This window comes from Labrus bergylta, chromosome 15 (genome assembly GCF_963930695.1).
Source record: "Labrus bergylta chromosome 15, fLabBer1.1, whole genome shotgun sequence".
In the NCBI taxonomy this organism is placed as follows: Eukaryota; Metazoa; Chordata; class Actinopteri; order Labriformes; family Labridae; genus Labrus; species Labrus bergylta.
Window position 1 is genome coordinate 11,737,844 of NC_089209.1, and position 22,088 is coordinate 11,759,931.

Sequence of the window (22,088 nt, forward strand, 5' to 3'; positions counted from 1 at the left end):
TATTTAATCTGGAGATGCCCCATAATCCCCCCCCACCCCCATTGGAAATCAGCTGAGACAGCAAACCAGTTACAGTTAAAAAAAAGAAAAAAAAAAAAAAGAGAGAAAAGGAGAAAAAAAACATCCGATATCAATACAGTATATAATGCAGATATGTTCGATCTGTAGAGATAGATAGGTGTAGATATAAACATTTCTTGGGTTGATCCCTCAAATGTAGTTATCAGACACTTGTGTGAGAGACTCAACCGGACAGTAACTGCCACTGCTTGACACTGTGGAGGGTCATAATGCTTGTTGTAATCCACACTGTGATACATGTTGGTTACTTCTCCACTTGTCTGTTCCAGCAACACTTAAAGCGCCTGCATGCTAACAGGAGAGAGGCGGAGCTCCTGGTGTCTCACTGCCGACAGCTGCAGAAAGGGGAGACGCTCAGTGAGTCTCTACGGGAGCTGGAGGGAGCTTTCAGAGAGGTGGACCGTAAATCAGAGGCAAAGGAGCACAACCTGCAGGTACCATGAGCCATGTTTTTTCTCACGTGTGGAGTGTGCTAATGTGTGCATGTGTCCACACGCCCTCACAGTGATCATTGACTCTTGGAGCTAAACAAGGTTATTGATTGTTGTCTGGTATTTTAATTTAGTTTCTTTCTGTTGTCTTTGGATTTGTTCATAACCCTCTATCACTGTCATCAAATTGATTAGAAAATAAACGTGTTTCAGAGGAAAACATTGTTAAGCACATAAATGAACACACGTGTAAAGTCTGTTCCTATAGTATTAAATTACGTTTTTTTAGGGGAAAAAAAAGTCTAGTGAGATTTCGGCCCGATTATTTTGATCCAAAAGTCTCTGGAAGACAAGTGTGTACATGTTCTGTATTCCTGAATAAAGCCCACTGAGATTATTCTGCTTTTCGTCTTGCTCTCAAGGAAACTCTGAGCTCCTGGCAGAATTTTGAAGCCGACAGAGAAACCGTTTGGAGGTTTGTCAGTAACACAAACGAAGAGCTGCACAAAGAACTGATTTTCAACAACGTGGACAGCCTAAGGACGGAACTGGAGCATAACAAGGTATGAATGGACAGAACGTGTGTGTGTTGGTGAACATGCATGCATCGTATGATCTGTATCTGCCTGTACTAAAACACGCCCTCATTTGGCCTGTAGGAGCTCCTAACAGAGAGTGAGGAGTTTTCCATACAAGCAGATCTCCTCCTGGAAAAGGCAGATGTTCAGCTCGGCCCAAAGAATCAGACTCTTCTTCTGCAGCAGGCCCAGTCCACCAAGGAAGCTGTCGCACAACTTCAAGACCACCTCAACAAGAAGTACGTCCCATCCTCATCCTTATGTCTCCCATGCCTTTGAAATTTGAAAGAAGTGCTTTTCTTCTCCCTGCTCCCGTTTGCTTATGGACAGTGTTATCATGAGAAAATATTTCATGTTGTGTTATATTTTGTGGGAACCAAACATTGAAATTAGTAAATAAATCAAATATGAAAAGAAATATGAAATATACTCGAAGTAAAGTAATTTGTTTGACTAGGACAAATCTAGAGTGTTCTTTAAACATTTATATTATACTGTTTCAAATAGTTTTTGCCTGTCCTTTCAGTGTTGTCCAGCTGGAGACGGTGTGTATGCGGTGGGAGCGCTTCAGCAGAGAGTCTGAGGCTGTCTCTCTGTGGATGAACAAGACAGAGGAGGAGTTAGAAGCTGTTAGCACCTCCTCCTCCACAGATCCCCTGGACAAACAAATCAGCAAAGTGGAGGTATTCTACACCTTGTATTTATACTCTAGGTCAATCCTTTATAGATGATCATGATACTGACTCACACACAGCTCCTGTGATATATTTGGATATTCCCAAATAAATCATACAAAGTATTAAAGTAGCTCTGAGTGAAATTAGTTTTGCTGTCTGCGCTTTAGTCCATAAATGACAGTAACGGAGTGGCCTCGAGGTTCTTAAGATTAGGAGGAAATAAAATGACATTTTTAATCTAACCCGAGGGGAAATTGGGTCAGAGCTGCAGCAAAGACTCAGACACAGAAAATAGATTGATCACATTGAAGAAAATATAAGCTCTGCTTGCCTGATCTGGGCCTTGTCAATCTCATGTCGACCCAGGGCAAAAAAACACCAAAAAATCCTGCAGCAGCCATTTGATTAGTTACGATTTCATATGCATGCCTGAGCCAGTACTTTGACACAACCTTTTCCAAGGGAGATAAGGGAGTACATTGAAGATAAAGCACAGCAATGTCTCCGCCTTATCAACTTTTTATTTTTCTACTATTTTATATTCTGTCATATTTATTTTCCCCAACTCCTGCCTCTTATACTTTCCTGATTATCACTCCTTTTGCTGCTTCATCCTTCCAGGCTGTGGGGGAGGTTTTAGACGAGAGACGGGTCGCGCTGGCTCACATGGAGGCGGACTGCGAGGCCCTCTCGATCTTTGTGACCCCCGGAGAAGCTGGACGCATTCGGACACAACTCGCACAGATGAGGCGTAACTGGGAAGAGATGAAGTGGAGAGTAGAGCAGCTCGGAGGCCAGCTCAACCAGAGCGCCACATACAGGCAGAGATATAACGATAACCTTGAACAGGTACACTGCAGCATTGATTGAACAGTGTGGGGGGCATTCATTGAAAAATACTGTGCTAGTTTGAGTGTGTTAACTTCTGAGTGAGTTAAGTTTTGTCATTATCAGGTCAAGAAAACAATGAGTGATCTTAAAGAGAGGCTGGACTGTCCCGTCACATACTGCACATCATCATGTGAGACGTACAAAATCCTCCAGGACCATATGGTAAGAAAAACCACACGAGGAATGGAATTGTTACGTTACATCACAAAATCATAACATATTACTGACACTGTACGATTGGCCTCATCATAATTATCATGTTAGCGTTATTTATATTCAAGAGTAACTCAGACTGGTACCCTCGGTGGTTTAACAATGTCATCAGAGCTGATGACAAGTGTGCTTCTGTGTCCTCCAGGAGGTCTGCCAGGCTGTTGAGCAGCTGAACCCCAGGCTGATGGCTTTGTGTTCAGCCGTGAAGAGGCTCGGTGAGGGCAGCCAGCTGGAGGAAGAGGTGGCTAACCACCAGAAACAACAGGCAGAGTTTATGGCAAAAGGCGCGGAGAAGCAATCCACATTAGAGAGCCTTCTAGCACTTTGGCAAAGGTAAAATAAACAACATTTGTATGGTTTTATTTGAGCTTTTTAAGGATATTGGCTCATTTGAAAACGGAATAAGGAACTTAGTGGAAGAAGAAAAAATAATACTACACTGGTATAGTGGTTTAAAAAAAGAATATAACCTTATGCACTGTGTTGAGCCTTTCACAGCAATGTGCTGAATGTGTAACTGAATTAAATATCCAAGGATTTAATGACTATTCATATGTATTGCACAATATATTGAATACAATAGAACAAGAGAGTGCAGCAAATATGTGAACAAATTAAAAAAAAATGTTATTAAGACAATGTCCTCCAGGAGTAGTGTGTATTTATTGTGACCTCCCTTTGCACTTAGCACATCTTTAACTCCTTTGAGGAGACCGTCTTGACGTTTCCTTAGTAATCTTCTGGTATATTATAGCAGGCTTCTTTCAGCACATCTCAGACTTCCTCTTTAGGGCTGTCTGTTATTTCTTTCTCTGTCCAGGGGATCACATACTGCCTCTATACAATTCTAGAAAATTATTTTAAATATTTCAGGACAGAAAAAGTTCTCAGAATCATAAAGCACATTTCTTTTTTGTTAGTGGTTGAAAAAAGTCAGTGGTATCTTACCTTTGGTCTTATCCTGGATATATATTATATGTGCTCCTGTCTCTGTTTGTGTGTCACTTATGCAACTATGTTTAAAATACTGGGTGTTTACCACATCCATAAAAACACCAGGAACTTAAAAAAATGGACCTGTAAAAATAGTTGAGCACAACTATTCCTTAACTGAACAGTACTTTTTTTTTTTTTTTGTTCAACACGTGTATATCAATCTGATTGTATAAACATTTCTATTTCCCCTTTCATTGTGCATGTGCTCTTTTTGCTGAATCCTTCTTTCTATGCCAATCTCCTCTTTTATTCCTTGAAACATTCCCTCATTTTAGGAGGATGCAGAGCAGCGTGATCTTGTCTCTGATACAATCTGTCTGTCCCCCAGTCAGCCGTCGCCTTTCAATTCCAATAACATGCTTTTGTTATCGCTTTCTTTGATCGCACAATAGACTTCCACTCAGACTATTCTGTCTTATTCTTCGTATTCAAGAGGAAAAAAAAACAGTGAGCTAGTCACTTAGCAGATTTTTAAAGTGATGGGTTTTTTTTGTATTTATCCAGGTAATACCTATAATATTCTATTTCTACTGATAAACTCTCGCTGGGTTTGTGTGTGTCTGTGTGGATGTGTGTTCCTCTGCAGTCAACCTCATCTTCCCCCCTGCAAGTGACAAGTGTGTGTGTGTATGAGGGATTACCTAAAGCACAGGATGGTCTGCTGAGATATGGTTGCCCCATTATGACACTGTCACTGATACTGGGGCTTGGTTCTTAAAAAAATTAAAAAAACACACACAAGACAGACAGTATCAGTTTGTGTGTGTGTGTATATATGATGGGGTTAGTTCAGAGACTGCTAAAATCAGTTTATGTTTGATTGTCATTTACAGCTGATGAGTGCAACAGAAAATGTATTTCGACTCAATACATTTTGCTTGGTTTCATCTCTGCATCGACAGATTTGAAAAGGAGCTTTCGTCCATGAAAAGTTGGTTGGGAAGATGTGAGTCTGTTTGCTGTCCGGACTCTGAGCTGCTCTCTGCAGACAAAGAGAAACTTAGGAATGAACTACGAAATGTGCAGGTACATCGTTTTTTCTACTTGTGTATTCCTTTATGGAAGCCCTAAGCTGCATTCAGACTTTTAATTCATCCTGTTCCCATGATAACGAGTTAATGTCAGTAGTTTTCTCAAAATCTTTTTTTTTTTTCACGTTATAACAGATTAATCTACCCCATTGACTCAAAATATCAAGGCTTGTTTTTTTTGTGATAACGGGATAATTTCTAGCATAGTGGGAACAAAACAATAGGCCCACTTTGTTAACTATACCATGTTGTCATTGCCCGAACCAATCAGGTGAACTAATTAATGAAGTTAAGCCTATTTCAGTTTGTTTTGTGCTTTTGCAATTATAAATTAAATATGTGGATGCATATAAGCTTAGGGCTTCCGTATTTTCTTTTTAACATATTATTAAGTGTTGATCTGACCTTTTTTTAGTTTTCTTCTTACCGCTCCTTTTGTGCACGATGTCTTCTGCTAATTTTGTGTTGCGAAATTACAAAATCTTTATTGACCCGTGTAGGAAATGCAGAGGGAGACGCCATCCTATGAAGCTCTCCTCCACGGCCTTTTGAACCTTGGGCTGTGTCTGTATCCCACAGCGCCTGAAGATCGTACACAAGAGCTCAGTGATGACCTCACGCAAATACAACAGAGATGCACTGCTTTGAAGAGCAGTATATCACACAGGTATTCACAATGATTCACATTTGTCTACCTCTGCTGAACTTTATTCAGCATTCTAGATATTTTTTTTTTGCCTATCAAAACCATGATCTCATATTCTTCACCCGCGCTGTCTCCTCCTCTATTTTAGACTTGAGCTGTTGGAGCCTCAGTTGGAGCAGTTGGAGCAGTTTGATCAGGCTCTGCTGACTCTGACCCAAAGGAGTGAAAACTTCCTGTCTGGCTTGAGAAGCTCTTCCCAGGTTGATATTGCTGATCTTGAGGCTGCAATTACAAAGCTGAAGGTGAGAAATCAATAATTTGCTGTCGACAAAGATGTCCTTTATGGGCTCTGTTTATTTGAGCAGTTACAGTAAACAAGTTTATATTGATTCTTGTTGGAGCTCATACAGATTTCCCTAATTACTCTATCTTGTTGCAGGAGAACGAGGTGCAACTACAGGCCTATGCATCGATGAGAGAGGCTCTGCAGCAAAGAGAGTCCTCCCTGATTCGCTGTTCCACACCAGAGGCCCAACAGGAGCTGCAGGGCTGGAGAGAGGACTGCCTGCAACCCCTCAATGAATCCCAGCGTCTACTTCTCCTCCGCAAAGAGTGCCTGACTGAGTTAAAGACTTTCCTTGAGAAGCATGGAGCAGCAGCTGAGGCTGTGCGTAGACTTCAAGAGGCAGTGGAAGGAAGGGGAAGCTGGGACGGCTCCAAAGTTGAAGAGCTGCATCATGGAATAGGGGAAGTGGCTACAGATGTGGCCCGACTTGAGGCCGAGGCAGTTGGCTTAGATGGTCAGTTCACCAAAGCACAGTTTTACCTGTGTGGGGTAGAGTGGCAGAGGTCCAAAGATGTGAGTCCCCCCCATGGAAGAACATCATGCAGGGTGCAGGCAGTGTCCCTCAGTGTGGCTCTGGAGGAGGTTCAGAGAGGCGTGGGGTGGAGGCAGAGTGAGGCAGACGCTTTAGGGGCACTATGGAGCTCCTTCAGGGAGAGGAGGGAGGAGGTGATGAAGAATTTGAAAAAACTGGAGGATGAAGCGAGGCAAGAGGCGGCCAGAGAGAGCTCAGTACAGGCCTTTCAAAACAGGTATGCACCTTGCAATTCCAGCATCTTCGCAATATTGACATCATTTTAAGCAAGATCGTATAACCCACTAGCTAAGGCTCTTGGACAATATGACCATTTTTTAGGCTAACAAACACTAATTTTGTGCATGTTCTGTACTTCACTGCAAAGTAATGCTCCCACAGAAAACCTTTGTCTCTACTTTACCAGATGTAGTTCTCTTTGAATACTGTATTTTGTTGAATATGCGTGTCTCTATCATTGTGCCTAACTGTAAACTGTGGATTCAAAATTCTAGATATATTGTATTGGAATCAGGCTAGTAATCCTCTTTGTTTCCTTCTGCATCTATTTCTCCCAGGCTGCGTTTCTTTATTCAGCTCGAGGATGAGCTCCAGTCCCTGCAGCACTCCCAGCGGTGGTTAGAGGAGAAGGGAGGCCAGCTGGCCCAGAGAGACAGCGAGCTGGCAGGGGAGGCTCTCAGGGAGGTAGCAATTGTGAAGACAGCCTGGGAGAACGTCAGGACTCTGATCACCAATGGGTAAGGAGTAAGGCTGACAGAGAGGGATTTAACTCTCTTTTTGTTCAATTCCTAGTTTTGTGTTTTTATTCCTCGTATTTTCCCCCTCCAGTCAGGAACAAAGTGGAGTTTTGGTAGATCTTCTCCGCCACTTCCACCACCTGAAGTCAATCCTCACCACTGTTGTTGAGACTGCTCAGGCTGTTGCACACAATCTCCCCGACCACAACCATGATGCCCAGGAAGCCAAGAGGACTTTCATACGAGTCAGTACTTCCTGTTTTTCCTAGAACACTTTCATTTACTCCTCCATTTCTTTTTTAAGGCAAGCATATTATGAACATTAAATTATAGCTATGAAACATCTCTGTCAAAGTCCAAGAAGCTAAATGATCAAGTCTGTTGGAACAGAAAAACCAATGATTACTTTACTTTATGAACTTTTTTACACAGCATTTTTTTTTACTAATATTTAAAAAAAAAAAAAAAAAATCAAATTTTTATGGAGACAAAAAAACATGTGTTCTCCCACGTCTTAGCAGAAGTTGCTCCTTTTAAGGCATAGAGAGAAAATCATCTTTTCCATTACAAAGATTTATTAAACTATTTCCAACCATTCTCTGAGGTTTGGAGTCCCAGGATTGTAACTTGTTTGGCATCAGAAATGCTTGCATTAAATCTTCTGTCATCAAATCAAGATGCAGGATCTTAACATCATGAGGAATCATACTGTTTTTTATTCTTTATTTTTGTTGTTGGATAGCAGTTGATATAACTGAGCTCTGAAACAATGACAGCTTTGTCGTCCTCTTTTCTTTTTTCTCTTTGGAGAGACTCCAGAAGAGAAAAAGTCAAATTTAATTAGGTTTGATAAGACAAGACGGCATCACGGGATCCATGGTTCGTCAACTCAACAAAATCTGTCTGTAGGGGCTTTCCATATTTTACCCACTTGGTCCACAGTATGACAAAACATCTCTCTGAAAACAAAAACTGAAAATTATCTTTTCAAGTAGAAAAATCAAAATGTGAAGCAGGTATTTATAGGTGCATCTTGCAGAGCTCAAAACTTTGATTCTGCTTTTATTTTTTATTTGTGTTTAATCACTAGGATTTATTTTGCTTTTCAGTCAGTTCACTGAAATCTCAGAAATGGAATTGCATTCTAACAGCCCCTCTAGTTCAAGTGTGTACAGTCGATCTCCCTCTAGTGGTGGTCTGTTGTCATATCGTCTGCATCGTTCTCTGTCCCTGTAGCATGAAACAGTGCAGTCTGAACTGATAGAAAAACAGGAAGACATGGACCAGCTCATCAGCACAGTGGAGGACCTGCAAAGAGAGCTCGAGAAGGTTCCCCACTCAGATACGAGCTTCATCCAGAAAGACACAGAGACATTAAGAGACCAGTGGCTGGAGGTGAGTGGTGCACAATAACATATGCTGCACATTTTCTTTGACAGCTAAAATAAAATACTTGATCAGAGAAATATATAACATTAGTATAGAAACACTACCTGATGAGCGGGTTAAAATATTACCTTTTTCACGGCATTAATGAATTGTCCTAATCCCACAAATTCACCTCAGGTCTAGATCTGTAATAGGAAACCCCTTTGAAGAAAATAACACAGCTTTTGATGTTGTTTACTTTCAGAAATCAATTATGAGATCCACTGTTCAGCTCTACCAGGCACTAATGCTGTTCCTTTTTTTAATGATATTTATTTCTGTGTTTTCCCTTTTTTTCTATTTTCTCCTCTTATGGGATTTAGTTGGCTGCTCAGCTGTCACAAATGAGACAGAAATATAAACAAGTCTAGACACGTTATCTGCCTCCCTGTCTCGCTCTCTGTCTCTCTCACTTCTCATCCCCACATCTGTCAAACCAATTAAGTCCTGCTTTCCTTCCATCTTCTGGTAAAGCATACTGTCCCTTGTTACTGAGAGAGGGAGAGAGAAAAGTAAACCCAAAGGGGGGGTGGGGGGGGAGATCATACCTCTCCTGTTGATTGAGATGTTTTCTGTATTCATATAGACCACTGGTCTCTCTTCCCGTAGGTCTCAGAGAGGATACAGACAAACACAGAGAGGCTGGGATACTGCGTAAGCCTTTGGGACGACCTCAGGTCCATGGAGCAGGACATCAACCAATGGAGCGCCAACTCCATCGCTGATCTCACCGATAGTGTCACCAATCTCAGCGATAAAGAAAACGCAGAGGCCCATCTTGACACCTTTCAGGTCAGGAGTGTTTGAATAACGATGATGGTGTCGTAACATTGAGTTCATAGCAACTGTGATGTAATTGAAATGTCCTGCACTTCAATCTGCAGGCTGAGGTCGAGAAGAGAGAGCAGACGCTCGATGCCCTGCAGGAGAGAGTGACGGAGCTGAAGGAGCGAGCAAAGCTGCAGGAAACCCCGTTACAAATGCAGGTGAGGGGGGAAGAGACATGTTGTTGTTAAGAGCAAAGAAAAATGTACCACCAAAGATCTGATTTAATGATAGTAATAAGGATAGTAATCACTCTATTTTCATAACATTATGATGAGTTAGTTTGTGTAGCCATATTACTTTGTATGGTTAAAGGAAACCTCTCAATCTGAAATATTTGCCATTAAAGCTCCTGTGAGGAACTTTTCCTCACGCTCATTTTTGATATTTATCGCTCATGGATAATCTCTGCTATGGAAGATGTGAATAAAGGCTGCTTCAGCGGCATGTAGTTCATAACTTCACTTGACACAGTGGCAGTGGTTTCAGGCATTAAAAATAACTATTTACAAATAGTCAATCATTATGCTTAGCGTCTTGTTTTGCTTTTGTAGGTCATTTTCAGATCTTAAACAGCTAACAGTTCCTCATAGGAACTTTTTAACATGTTGGACTGAAATGTAATGTACTTCAGATGCTGCAAAAAAAAAAAAATTGTCTCTAAATTTCTTTTTTTTATACAGGTCCTAGAATCAGACCTCAAAAAGAAAATGGCCCATGCGCAGGAGGTGTACAACCAGGCCAAACACACTCTGACCTACTTCAGTTTCCAGAAGCAGCGACTGGAGGACCTCATGTCCCAGATGGCCGAGCGGCTGAAGGCAGTTGAGGGCTCCTTATCAGACCTCACTGAGGCTACTTCTCCTGAAGACATTGGCACAGTTAAGGTACAACAACGCAATCAACTCAGTAACTAAACATATCACATTGAAAAATGATACTTACAAGTTACACACTCCCCTTTCAGGACCTGCAGGGTGTTGTGCAGCAACAGAGGGCAGACATGGACTCGGCTCGAGATGCCTTGAGTGCTCTGTGCAGGTCTCATCCCTCTCAGGAGTTGTCATGCCTCAGCTCTGAGCTCACCACCATTGCAAAGCGAACAGAGGCTGTTGCGCAGCGCTGTGCCAAGACAAGGGGTAACCTGCAGGATGGGTTACAGCTCCACTTCAACGGTATGGGACGTGAATATGACTTAAAACTAGAGCGAAGAATTTATTTTAGAAGCATTTGTTGTAAATGTTGAAATGCCCAAAATAAATCTTAAAATTTATTAAATCATGTTAGGGATGAAAATACGATTCTATACGAAGCTCTCTAGAGAACCTGCCCTGCACCGCAAATAAGGCATTGATGGTCTTATGTGCCTTAGTAGATCACATAGAAGCACCCATATTAATTTCAGTGTGATTCATACCCAATTAAATTAGCTAAAAGCTTTAATATGGCTGGTTTATCCAAAGTTGCCTACCCCAGCTTCAATTTCGCATTTTGTTGAGATTTAGTCCATCACACCTTGTTTATTTATGTCTTAGTTCTTTCTTTATGGTTCTGTAACAATAACTTATAAAGTGACTTTCTGATTTCCATATAAGGAGAAAAAAGCATTTTAATATCACTTAAACCCTCATGATCACCAATTCAAACATGGCACAACTACAGGATGCAATGTCATTTGTTCGTGTTAGTGTTACAGCAGATTTACTGCTGATTATCCTATATGTTCCCCAGAGAACACTCAATCCGCCCACTACAACTCACACTCCATTGACACACACTGTCTGATACACTGGTGCGCTCTCATCCTCAGGCACACACCTGTGCCTCAGAGAGTAATGCTGCTCTCGTCACATCTGCTCTCCAGGGAGTCATTTTGGTTCTAGTTGGCAAGGCAACCCAGCGTTGCACAGCATGGACACGCCCACACTCCCCATCTGTCTCAACACATCACCTCCTCTCTCCCTCCTTCAGGCTTCTTCACTTTAAACCTTTTTTTGCCTTGCTTACTTTTATCACACAACAGTTTTTCTTTGCTTATAGTTTTTCCTTATAGCCTGTACTCTCTGATCCTCTGAACAGAGCTCGTCCAAGACTTCCACTCCTGGCTTGCAGATCAGAAGTTGGACCTTAAAGATTGTTCTAATCAATCTGGAGATGTTGCCATCCTTGGGGCTAAGTTTCAGAGGCTAAAGGTAATATTAGTCAGAATTGAATACCTTTTTTTGTCATGGTGCAAACATTATGGTAAAATGAAAATATAAAAATGGTTTTCCAATATTGTTTTTTTACAACATGCTGCTCGATCTCAACCCACAGGTGTCAGTCGAGCAGATGTCAGAGGGTGATGAGCGTCTATCTCGGGTTTGTGAGGAAGCTGAGAGGCTTCTGGTCCACCTGTCTAAAGCTGGAGCGGCACAGGTTCAAGAGCATCTTTCGTCCTGTAAGAGAGAGTGGAAGAACTACATGGACAGTTGCTCTCAGAACCAACAAGACTTGCATGAGAGTATTGAACTTCTGAGAAAGTATGTACAGTTATCACCCTTGTTGTGTATTTTATGTGTGCAAAGGAATTTGGACAGAAAGGTAAAATTCCTCTCCTCCGCTCCCGTTTCTGTCTTCTCCCAAGTTTTAATGGCTCCGCTGATGGTATTAGAAACTGGCTGAAGCAGATGGATGTCAGCCTCAAGAGCGAGCCTGTTTTAGGGGCAGAGAGCCAGCAGGGAGTCATGGACATCACAGAAGAGCTAGAGAGGATGGAAAACCTCCATAAGGAACTGCTTGAAAGAAGGTATGTGTATGTGGGCGTGTGAGGACATATGTTATAGAAACCACAGTATGGGCTGTTAAATATTCTTAACAATAACATATTTGATTGTCTTATGCAAGGGACTCCATTGAGCATCTCTGCCAGGAGGCCCAGTCTCTATCTGAAGCAGGCCGGGGGTCAGGAGGAGAGGTCAGAGTGACAGGCCAGCTCCAGATGGAGCACCAGGCTCTGCTGAAGGCCGCCAGGGAGAGGCTGCGAGGCTGCCAAGAGAGCCAGGCCTTTGGAGAGACCCTCCAAGGGGTCTGGGCCTGGCTGGAGGAGATCCAAGAGAGGCTGGGTACAGTAGACAGCACCATGGGAACCAAAGAGCAGCTAGAGCAGAGGCTGGAGACTGTGCAGGTGAGGTGGGGTTTTGCAAATAGACTACACATACCTGTAATTTCCCTTGAAATATTAGTTAAATGTTACGTTTCAGAATTCTTCTAATGAACACAAGGGGGAGCTGTTAGTTTGAACATTGCTGCATCTGAATTCTTGACGTCTAAATCCAGTTCACTCTGACCTCGCTCTGTTTGTACAGGACATCCTGCTTTTGAAGGGGGAGGGGGAGGTCAAGCTGAATATGGCGATGGGTAAGGGTGAGTTGGCCCTGCGAAGCTATGGCGCCACTGGACAGGAGGTGGTGCGCTCTCAGCTGCAGGAAGTGGAGGATGCTTGGGCAACGCTGCTTGTGACTGCCATGAGCTGCCACAGGTAAACTTGCCGCTTCACCTTACCTGGAATATAAACTGACTATTCAATGAAGAAGAGCTCCTGCCTTTAAGCAGCTATTTCAATTTGTTTGAATGTAGAACTTAATTTACTGAAAGCGAAAGCAGCTGTTAAACAAATCTCATTCAGCGCATATTAATTTTTTGCTTTTGAATGTACCATATGAACATTAACCGCTGGAGGATTAAAAGGCAATTTACCCTTGTGCCAAAAAATGGTCCCTCCTGGGCTCAGGTTATTCTCATCATGACAGAGTCATGTCTCAATGCTATTAATTACCATTGGGTTAAATACATAATTAGACGTATTTATTTCCATTTTGTAACTCTGATTGATGAATCTGATTTTTGTCTGTGTGTGTGTGTGTGTGTGTGTGAGACATTATGCACCTGCATCTGTGTGTGTGTGTGTGTATAATCGAGCAATTATGGCCCCTCCTACAAAAAAAATTGATCTCATCAGGGACTAAGTGGTGGATGGCAAACAGTGAGTCACACATGGGGTGTGTTTGCGTATTAAGGCAACGGGAGAACAGTAGGCGAGGGGTAGCAGGTGACATAGAGGTTTTTACGTGTGTGTTTGTGTGTGTCTATGTTTTCTCTTGTGTCTCTGTGTGTTAGCAGATTTTGCCGTTATTTGTTCATGCAGGGGTAACAGATGGCAGGGAAAATGATGGGTGTGTATCTGTACTGTGTGTGCTTGAACCTCCAGATAAAGGGGGTAAAGGCACTAAGCCAGTATTACAGTCAATCACAGTATATCGCTGAGACTTGTCATGGGTATGAAATATAAACTCTACTAATGTATTAGAATTACAGAAGTTATAGCAATGTTTTTGTGTTCAGATTTGATGTTCAGAATAGCTTTTTATGCTTCAAGATTGCAGAGTTAAAAGAAACCAGATTATCTGTCAATCAGTGTCAATGATGTCAGTACCTGTTGGACTACGAAGAACATGGAAATCATTGCTTACTTTTTTACCTACATTTAACACATTTTAAAACATCTAAAAATGATTTGAACTTTTACCACATCAAAAAAATCAACAAAAAAAAAGTGTTCTTTTTGACAAGAGTTCTACACATCTCTAAATGATGTTTTTTGTTATTTCAGAGATTTCCCCTGTTTTTTTCATGACGTGCAACTGTCTTATTCTGCAGTGGCAGACTAACAGATACATTTTTTTCCCGTCAGTCGATTGGAGTGGACTGTGTCTCAGTGGGGTGGATACCTCGAGAGTGCTGCCCAGCTGCAGTGTTGGATGGAGGTTGTGGAGCGGGAGGTGTGCGCCCCTCTCACCCCTCAGCCAGGGCCCAGAGAAAAGGCCTCCCAGCTAGAGAGACTCAGAACCCTGCTAGCTGACTTGGAGGACCACCAGGTGGCACTGTCCAGTCTAGAAGAAAAAGCTAGAGAACTGTTCAAAAAGACAGGTGACGCTGGCTTTAACCATGGTGCCCGTACCCAGCTGCAGGCACAGTTTGATGACCTCACAGCCTTGGTTGAGGTACAATACTTATTTATCTTATTTGTGAGTAAAAAATAATAATATTGTGAATGACCACATTTTTTTTTTTTTGCTGTTTGATTGTCAATTCTGACTGTTTGTCTTCAGGAGAGAGTACGTCTTGCACAGGCTGTGGTGTTGGAGCATCAAAATTACCTGGAGGCTGTCAGGGAACTCACTGATTGGCTGATGACTGCTGGAGAAGAGCTACAGCACTGGTCTGATTCATCGGGAGACTCTGCCTCGATTAAAAAGAAACTGTCAGAAGTGAGGGTAAGGCAGGGTGTCAACATATAAATAAAATACTGTTGCTTGTTGATGAAGGCTGACACTTCTTTTGTACTTTTTGAATACACTTTTGTCCAGGATTTGACGATTTAACAAGTCAGACAAAAAAGATCCTGATAAGCCCTTGGTCCATTCATTGACAGATAATAGTGTAGCACACATGACAGGTGACAGGCCTATTGTCCTGTTAAGCGGACAAGCTGTATGTGTGGATTTATGTTTTTACTTTTGTATTACAGTCAAAGCAAACATATTTAACATTTATTGTGACTTAATATAGTTTGAATCCCATGTGTCTCCATTTAAACATTGTAAGTCGTAGGTATACCTCTGGGATGTTCAGATGCTTTACATGTATTTTCTGTTGCTAAGGTAACTAATAGCGGAATTATCTCAACCTATCTAATCTTAATGGTCTCCTGCCATGAAGTAGGGTAAGCTATGTAGGGAATTGGAATTGGTTCTCACAACACAGCCAGATATCTCTGTGTTTCCCTGGCACATTTTACTGCCAATAAATAGGTCTATCACCTCACAAATATAAAGGTTAAAGAGAGCAGCAGTGGAATTAAAACTTAAGCTTTGCCTGTTCAATAATAACCCTGCAGGTACAGGGGAGAGAGAAATATGTGTGCAGATATTGATTTGCATACAGATTTCACACATGGGTCCTAATTATCACATTAAAAATGTGTGTTTGTAGAGCCATGGTGTGAAGCATTTCAGAGGAAAAATATTTGATGTTTACACATTCTTATATGTCCTATATTCATCAACTCAAGGTTAATGTTCGTTTATTTCTTCTCGCTCCCCAAAATGATTGAATGTCTTTCTAAATCCCTTCTATCTGCTGACTGATATCCAATCCCCCCCTCAAGTGTTCACGTTTCACAACCCCTGATTTCCGAGTTCTGCATTTTCACACTGAATGAGAATGGAGGCACAAGGCGAAGGAAATGTTAGCGCTGGTGTGACAAATTGAAAATACATACAGATATCAGTGATCAGGTTTATTATTATTATTTTTTAATATCATATTTAGATTTTCATCATAGAGAAAAAAAAAATCCACAATATATTCACATTTTTTAAACCCATGTGTGTGGCTAGGGGGCCTTTCAAGATGTATTCCAGACACTAGTTCCCATCTTCAAAAACAGGGAGTGCTGGTAGCCTTCCATTACTTTGCCACTAACATACCAAACACGAGGGTCTGCTGCAAAGTAAGTGGTTGTGCAAGAGACGCTTCGGAGCAACCAAACAAGGCCATCAGTGCATCAGGTTCAATCTTTATATCATACATTTTACAACACCAGCTAAAAATGGACAATCTTTGGACAAGACCAAAGAGCCTGACTTAGAGTACCATTTGCTGTCACAAATGTCAGAAATATTCTCATACATGTTGCTCTTCTTTTCTTTAGAATAGTGTCATCTATGCATAACTGTGCTGAGGTTTATAACACAATCCCAAAGATAAGCAATAGAAGGTGATGGAACGGGAGAATGACATCTGTGTAGGCAGCTTTAAATAGAATCCACTGCATCCATAGATGCGGTTACCGTAGCCACAGTTTCCGTAGCAACTTTGTTGTCTTTCTATCCCCTCCATCTTTTCAGGAGCGTGTTGAGAGTCGACTGCTGGAGGGCCGAGAGCGCTTGACTCGTGTGCGTCGGAGTGCCGCTTCCACGGCAGAGCACACGGCAGCGGGTGGCTGCGAAGCCATGGACCGTCAGTTGGGGGCGCTGTCGCAGGCTCTGGAGCAGTGGGAGGGGGCTGCCCTGAGGGCCAGGGATGGTCTGGAAGGGGCCCTAGCTTCTGCTGCTGCATCAGAGGAGGAGTATGACCGCCTCACTGCCCGTCTTGAGGAAGAGTTGAAAGAGCTTGATGGACGGCTGAAGGGGTGGAGCCAGGAGCTGATTAAAGCTGAGGGGCGGAGCAACGGTGAGGAAGCAGTGGATGGATGGCAGCTGGCAAAGGTATAGTAGCATGGGATTAAAATAAATGGCAGCATAATGTCTTAATTTTTCCCTTTTTAACTATGCATGATGGTTTATTCAAAAATGGTAGATAATGAAAAACTCTTCAATTTAGCTGAAATTTATGTTGGCAAACTGTCATGTGTAAAAAATGTGTGAGGCTTGTACTATACTTTTTAATTTGAGAGAAAATGATTGGCATGGTTAAATACCCGCACACACACACACACACACACAAACACACACTGACATACATTGTCTGCATTCAGCTACGCTGTCTCTGTCAGTAATTATCCATTCTATTTGTTAATCCTTTAAAAAAGATTAGTTTGTAAATCAGCTTTACTGGGATGATGAACAAGTGACAGCTACAATCCCATCAGTTTCCCTTGTTTTTCTCTTCCCTTCCGTCCGCTATACCCCTCCCCCTTTAATTTTTTTGGCCATTATTTTCCACTATCTCTCCCGCCCAAACATTCCTCCTTTCAGTTCCGTCCCCTTTACCCTTTCTGTACTCTGACATGTTTAAACTGAATTGTATAGTGATGTCAGTCTGGACTGCAGGGGTTGTTTCTTAGATGCTCTCGCCCCTCACCTCCCCTGCTGCTCTGTTTCAAACATCCACAGGATGTTTATACTGTGACAATTTCTCTGTATTGTCAAAGCAAGGCAGCATGTCCACCCTCAAACTCCCTCCCGGCTTCTTTGGCCATGCCTTTCTCCTGTTTCCCTCAATTTGGGGCTGTCAAAGATCATAGGAGGAGTCTTTTCCCCTCCTCCGCTTCTCTCTCTCCTCCTCCTCCTCCAGCCCATTTTCCTGTATCCAGCCTTGTTTTCGTTACGCACTCATTTGTGTGCATTTCCAACCAGTCCTGCATCTGCGAGGGCTGACAGCTGAATTCCACTGGGAGAGAGTGTGAGAGAGAGTGAGAGAGGGAGGTAAAATGTGTGAGAGAGAACGAGCGCAAGGAGTGGGAGGAGGAAGAGAAGAAGAGGGAGAGACGAGGGAAGAGAAAGTAGTGGAAGGATAGGAGGAGGGAAGGAAAAGAGTGAGTGGAGAGCAACGGGTGCAGGAGAGCAGAGAGGGAGGGAGGGTTGTTTATTGGTCATACGTCAGAAAGAGAGCGAGCGGGTGAGAGTCACAGAGAGAGGGAGAGCTTGTACATATTTCATGGGACAAGATTTCATGACTGTGTGAGTGCAGAATGTGAGGAGAGCGGGAAAACGTTATCCACAGCTCCTTCCTGCCACACTCCGCCAAGAACAGAAATGCTATTGTACGAGCAGCACTGTGAGTATGTGTCAGAGCGTGTATGTGCGTATTGAATGTGAGAAGAGTGAGGAGGACCGAGCCAGGGTGTGAATAGGAATGTGAGTGCACTTATTGAAGGGTGTCATACAGATTCAGCTGGGTGCTTGTCTTTCTTGACACAACCACACACACACACAAACACACACACACACTGAGCCAGCTGGTGTGTTTTTCTTTTTTTTTTTTTGCATTCTTTAGGACATACTGGAAGGCTTGCAGAGTGCCGATCCAATGGCAGAGAAGTTGAAAGGCCAACTGAACGACCTGGTACGATACTCCAGAGACCTGGGCTCACAATCCGACCGGGTCACAGCGCTCATCAAACAGCACAACAGGTGAGAGGATATCTTTCTGCTTGACTTAGAAGTGTGTGTGCAATGAAACAGGTTTAGAGCTGGATGATAGCTTAAAACTATTGTAACAAAAGTAGTTGACATTTTTTTTTGACTTGCCCAATTATGTTTTTTCTGAAACACTGGAGCACATCTGCTTTGCATAATTGCACTTTTTCTTTGGCTGCAAGTAAGATCATTGTGATGACTTTTGCATATATTGCCTGTATCACGATATAGACTCTGAATATCCACATGTAATGTTATTCTGATTGGAGGGAATCGCAGGGTAACTGAAGATAAGACACGATATGATTCGCAATACATGCCAATGCGATAATAATTCACAATACAGCAATTCTGCATTAATTGATATATTGCAAGACAATCATATAATGATCATAATATCTGATTAACTGAGGAATAAAAGGTGCCACAAAAAAACAGGAAAGTGCAGGATTCATGTAGTTATTCACTGCAGTTTGGTGTCAGTTTCACCTGTTTTCACTGCTCTCCAACATTAGCCTGCTGTCTTCCCTTTCTTTTTCTTATTCTTTTATATATCGCTCTCAATTTATTCTTTGGCTGATTGCTTTTGTCCATGTTACCTTCATACATGACATAAGTGCCACCGTCAGGAGTCATTCATTAGTGACCGGTGAGTGAACTTGCCAGTATCAGGACTTCGATATATTTTTTTCACATCCCTTATTTTGATGAGAAGTTCAACCACACTGCAGAGCTCTGTTTTTAGGTGTTGTGGAAAGATGTTTTGCATGTGAATCTATTAAAAAAAATTGCACATAATCCAATATATTACACACTGCTATAGTCCCTGCAGAACACGGCAAACATATCCAAGAACCGCAGTAGATTGAGGGCAGAGATTTCCCCACAAACACCTCTTACATGTGTGAGTGGGAAGGATTAGGGCTCCGTTTTACAAGCTTATTTATGTAAGAGGGTAGGTGGCTTTATGTGTGTGTGGCCATCCTTGCGCACAAAGCATGTGGGTATGTGTGTGTGTGCTTCAGCTAGACGGAAGTGAAAGATGACAGAGAGCAGCAGAGCCACCAGTTGCTACGCGACATTTAACTACCTTCCCTTTACCTCTGCTTGTTTCTTGTGTTCGTGCCCCTTCCTTTTATTTTATGTTATGCAAGGTCGAGAGTGATTAGAAGGAAATCAGCCTAATTTGGATAGTTTTTCCATGCTGATACATTGCATGCCTTAGTCTTTACACTTAGCTCTAATTGCCTTCTTGGAAGCCCATGAGTTAGCTTGTGTTCATTGAGCGCTTGTTTGTGAACACACCATGCAATGCCTTTTTCCAAAGAACAGCAGTGCATTCAAAAGAACATTCATGCACTCAACCAAACATATTTAACACATGCTAACACAAGTGTGAACATCCACAAATGTGCACACATCTTCCTAATTTCCATGGATGCAATATTAACTCGGACATTTTTGAGATATTGCCAGTGAGTGTGACTAACATTTATTGGCAGACTATCTGAGTGGGGTCAACTTGTTGGAGATGCTCTGGCGGGAAAATGGATTTGGCTGCTGATTTGTAAAGAACAGCGCCCGTTCTCAGTCACTTCGCTTTCAGTCTATAATCGACTTGGCTTGTGTACTCTTTGCACCTGTCCTGCATTTAGCGCTGCAGAAAGAAAAGCGAGGAGAGGAGAGGAGAGGAGAGGAGAGGAGAGGAGAGGAGAGGAGAGGAGAGGAGAGGGAGGAGGAAATGAAATCTCTCCTTTGCATAGCACATGTCTTAGTCAGTAACAGCAGAAAAAGAAAGTGCCTCTTCCGCACTCATGATATCCTCCCTTTGCTTCTCCTTTATGCCTTCATCGCATCACTGAAAACTCAAGGGTATTTGTGTGCAGGCAGTTTGTGTCTGCGTGTGTTGATAAAAGATTGTGTATGATTTTTTTTTTTCCAAGCCTCCCTCTGGACATCACCTCTTGCTTAAACAGCTGCGCACCTTGTTTTCCTGCTGTCATCCTTTCTTTTCCTTCTTCCACTCTCCCCTTGCTTTATCCTTCACCCACTGCCCGATATTTATGAGACCCAGTGACCCTTTTCTTCTGTTGTCTGACTTTTTTTTCAGTCTGCATTAATTCAGCCTTATGCAAATTAGAGTTAAGCATGTTAAGTTACTAGAAATGTCTATTTTAAATGAGGGTTTTTTGTTCTTGTTTCTTGAATAATTTAAGAAGTGAATTTTACCAGTGGTGTCCAGAATTTTTTGACATTATAAAAGTCTGAATCCTTAGCCATTACAGCTGTATTATACATTTTATTCAGAGCGAAAGCAGGCAGCATGTTGCTCTTTACAGCGCTCTGGAAGGCAAATAGATGTAGAATGGTTGTCAAAGTTGGCTTAGATAGTATTTATACAGGAGACAGGAATTGATGTCCCATCACAGATGAGACAGGTCATTGTTTTTTTTAACTTTAACCATAATGCAGTTACTATCCTTATATGTACATGCAGAATACTACTTACTGATAGAACGGCAAAGATACCTGTGTCGGAAGTTAAGTGACTCTTGTATTAGCGTTTGTTACGTTTCCTTGCACCGTTTCCGCTCTACTCTGCTAATCTGGTGCACACACGGTGCAGGGGCCTCATTCGTCAACAGAGCTGTCAATCATAGTATTTCATACATTTTACCTTTTAGCATCATATAACTAATTAAAAATGGTAAATGGACTTAAGCTTGTATAGCGCTTTTCTAGTCTTCTGATTACTCAAAGCGCTTTCACACCGCAGTTCACACACTGATGGCAGAGTTTGCTATGTAGAAGGTCCGTCAGCATTAACCAATCCCTTTCATCCACACACCACTGACAAAGCAGCGGGAGCCACTTGGGGTTTAGTGTGTTGCCCAAGGACACATCAGACATGTGCATGCAGGAACCGGGGAATCGAACCCCCGATCTTCAGGTTGAGAGATGGCCGACTCTACCGCTGAGCCACAAAAGCCAAACATGAAACTTCTCAAATAAAAAGATGACCTGAACACAAATCGGCTCGATAATGACTAACTATAAGTTCATACTTCTTTCAACTACTTTTCTCAGATGTGTATATTTGAGTTGTATACATGTGTTCTGCTTTTCATTGATTATAGTGATTTATTTTGTCTGTCTGTTTGTTTATAGGTTCATTTTGTTTTTTACATGCCCAAAATAACATTTTAAATCAAATCAAACTTTTATAGAATATACCCTTTTTATTTTCTTCACATGGCTAGTACAATTAATCATTACTGCTCATCTTTCCAGCTATATTTTTGTAAAAATGAATAACATAAAAGGTGGCTCTTCATGTGAAAAGTTCCTCTAAAATGTCTCTTTATCCCTTTATACAGCTTCCCCTTTGCTGTAACCCTATGCCTGAAGTAGTCATATTCTTCCCTCCCGTCCCTTTCTCTTACAGCATCAATCTGTCACCCCTGGCTTTCTCCATCTTGTCACCCCTGTGAACTCTTGCCCCACTCATATGTTGCCTCTCAACCCCCCACCCACGCAATGCCCCTTACCCCCATCCCCCACTCTCCCTCTTTGCCCCAACGCTCATTGCTTCCACTTCACCCATTTTGCCATTTCTCCACCTGGCCCTTTCCCAGTCCTGCTCCTCTCTCAGGCTTCCCTTTCTCCTCCTCCTCCTCCATAATGTGTGGACAGTATGTACAGTTTTTGATGAG

At 42.2% G+C, this 22,088-nt stretch overlaps 1 protein-coding gene across 1 annotated transcript in view; it reads left to right on the forward strand.

The window, feature by feature from the left end:
* The window catches only part of syne1a (spectrin repeat containing, nuclear envelope 1a), a 133,603-nt gene that overhangs the window by 37,783 nt on the left and 73,732 nt on the right, over positions 1–22,088 (forward strand). The window contains exons 29-55 of the mRNA XM_065964167.1: positions 351–515; positions 935–1,075; positions 1,172–1,329; positions 1,617–1,773; positions 2,389–2,616; positions 2,722–2,820; positions 3,017–3,204; positions 4,770–4,893; positions 5,399–5,565; positions 5,693–5,846; positions 5,984–6,639; positions 6,980–7,159; positions 7,251–7,404; positions 8,396–8,554; positions 9,197–9,379; positions 9,472–9,573; positions 10,096–10,299; positions 10,380–10,587; positions 11,492–11,604; positions 11,729–11,934; positions 12,039–12,200; positions 12,299–12,578; positions 12,760–12,932; positions 14,145–14,454; positions 14,563–14,727; positions 16,363–16,722; positions 18,233–18,369. Of these exons, the coding sequence (XP_065820239.1) occupies positions 351–515; positions 935–1,075; positions 1,172–1,329; positions 1,617–1,773; positions 2,389–2,616; positions 2,722–2,820; positions 3,017–3,204; positions 4,770–4,893; positions 5,399–5,565; positions 5,693–5,846; positions 5,984–6,639; positions 6,980–7,159; positions 7,251–7,404; positions 8,396–8,554; positions 9,197–9,379; positions 9,472–9,573; positions 10,096–10,299; positions 10,380–10,587; positions 11,492–11,604; positions 11,729–11,934; positions 12,039–12,200; positions 12,299–12,578; positions 12,760–12,932; positions 14,145–14,454; positions 14,563–14,727; positions 16,363–16,722; positions 18,233–18,369 (5,333 nt within the window). The remainder of the gene's footprint in view (positions 1–350; positions 516–934; positions 1,076–1,171; positions 1,330–1,616; positions 1,774–2,388; positions 2,617–2,721; positions 2,821–3,016; positions 3,205–4,769; positions 4,894–5,398; positions 5,566–5,692; positions 5,847–5,983; positions 6,640–6,979; positions 7,160–7,250; positions 7,405–8,395; positions 8,555–9,196; positions 9,380–9,471; positions 9,574–10,095; positions 10,300–10,379; positions 10,588–11,491; positions 11,605–11,728; positions 11,935–12,038; positions 12,201–12,298; positions 12,579–12,759; positions 12,933–14,144; positions 14,455–14,562; positions 14,728–16,362; positions 16,723–18,232; positions 18,370–22,088) is intronic.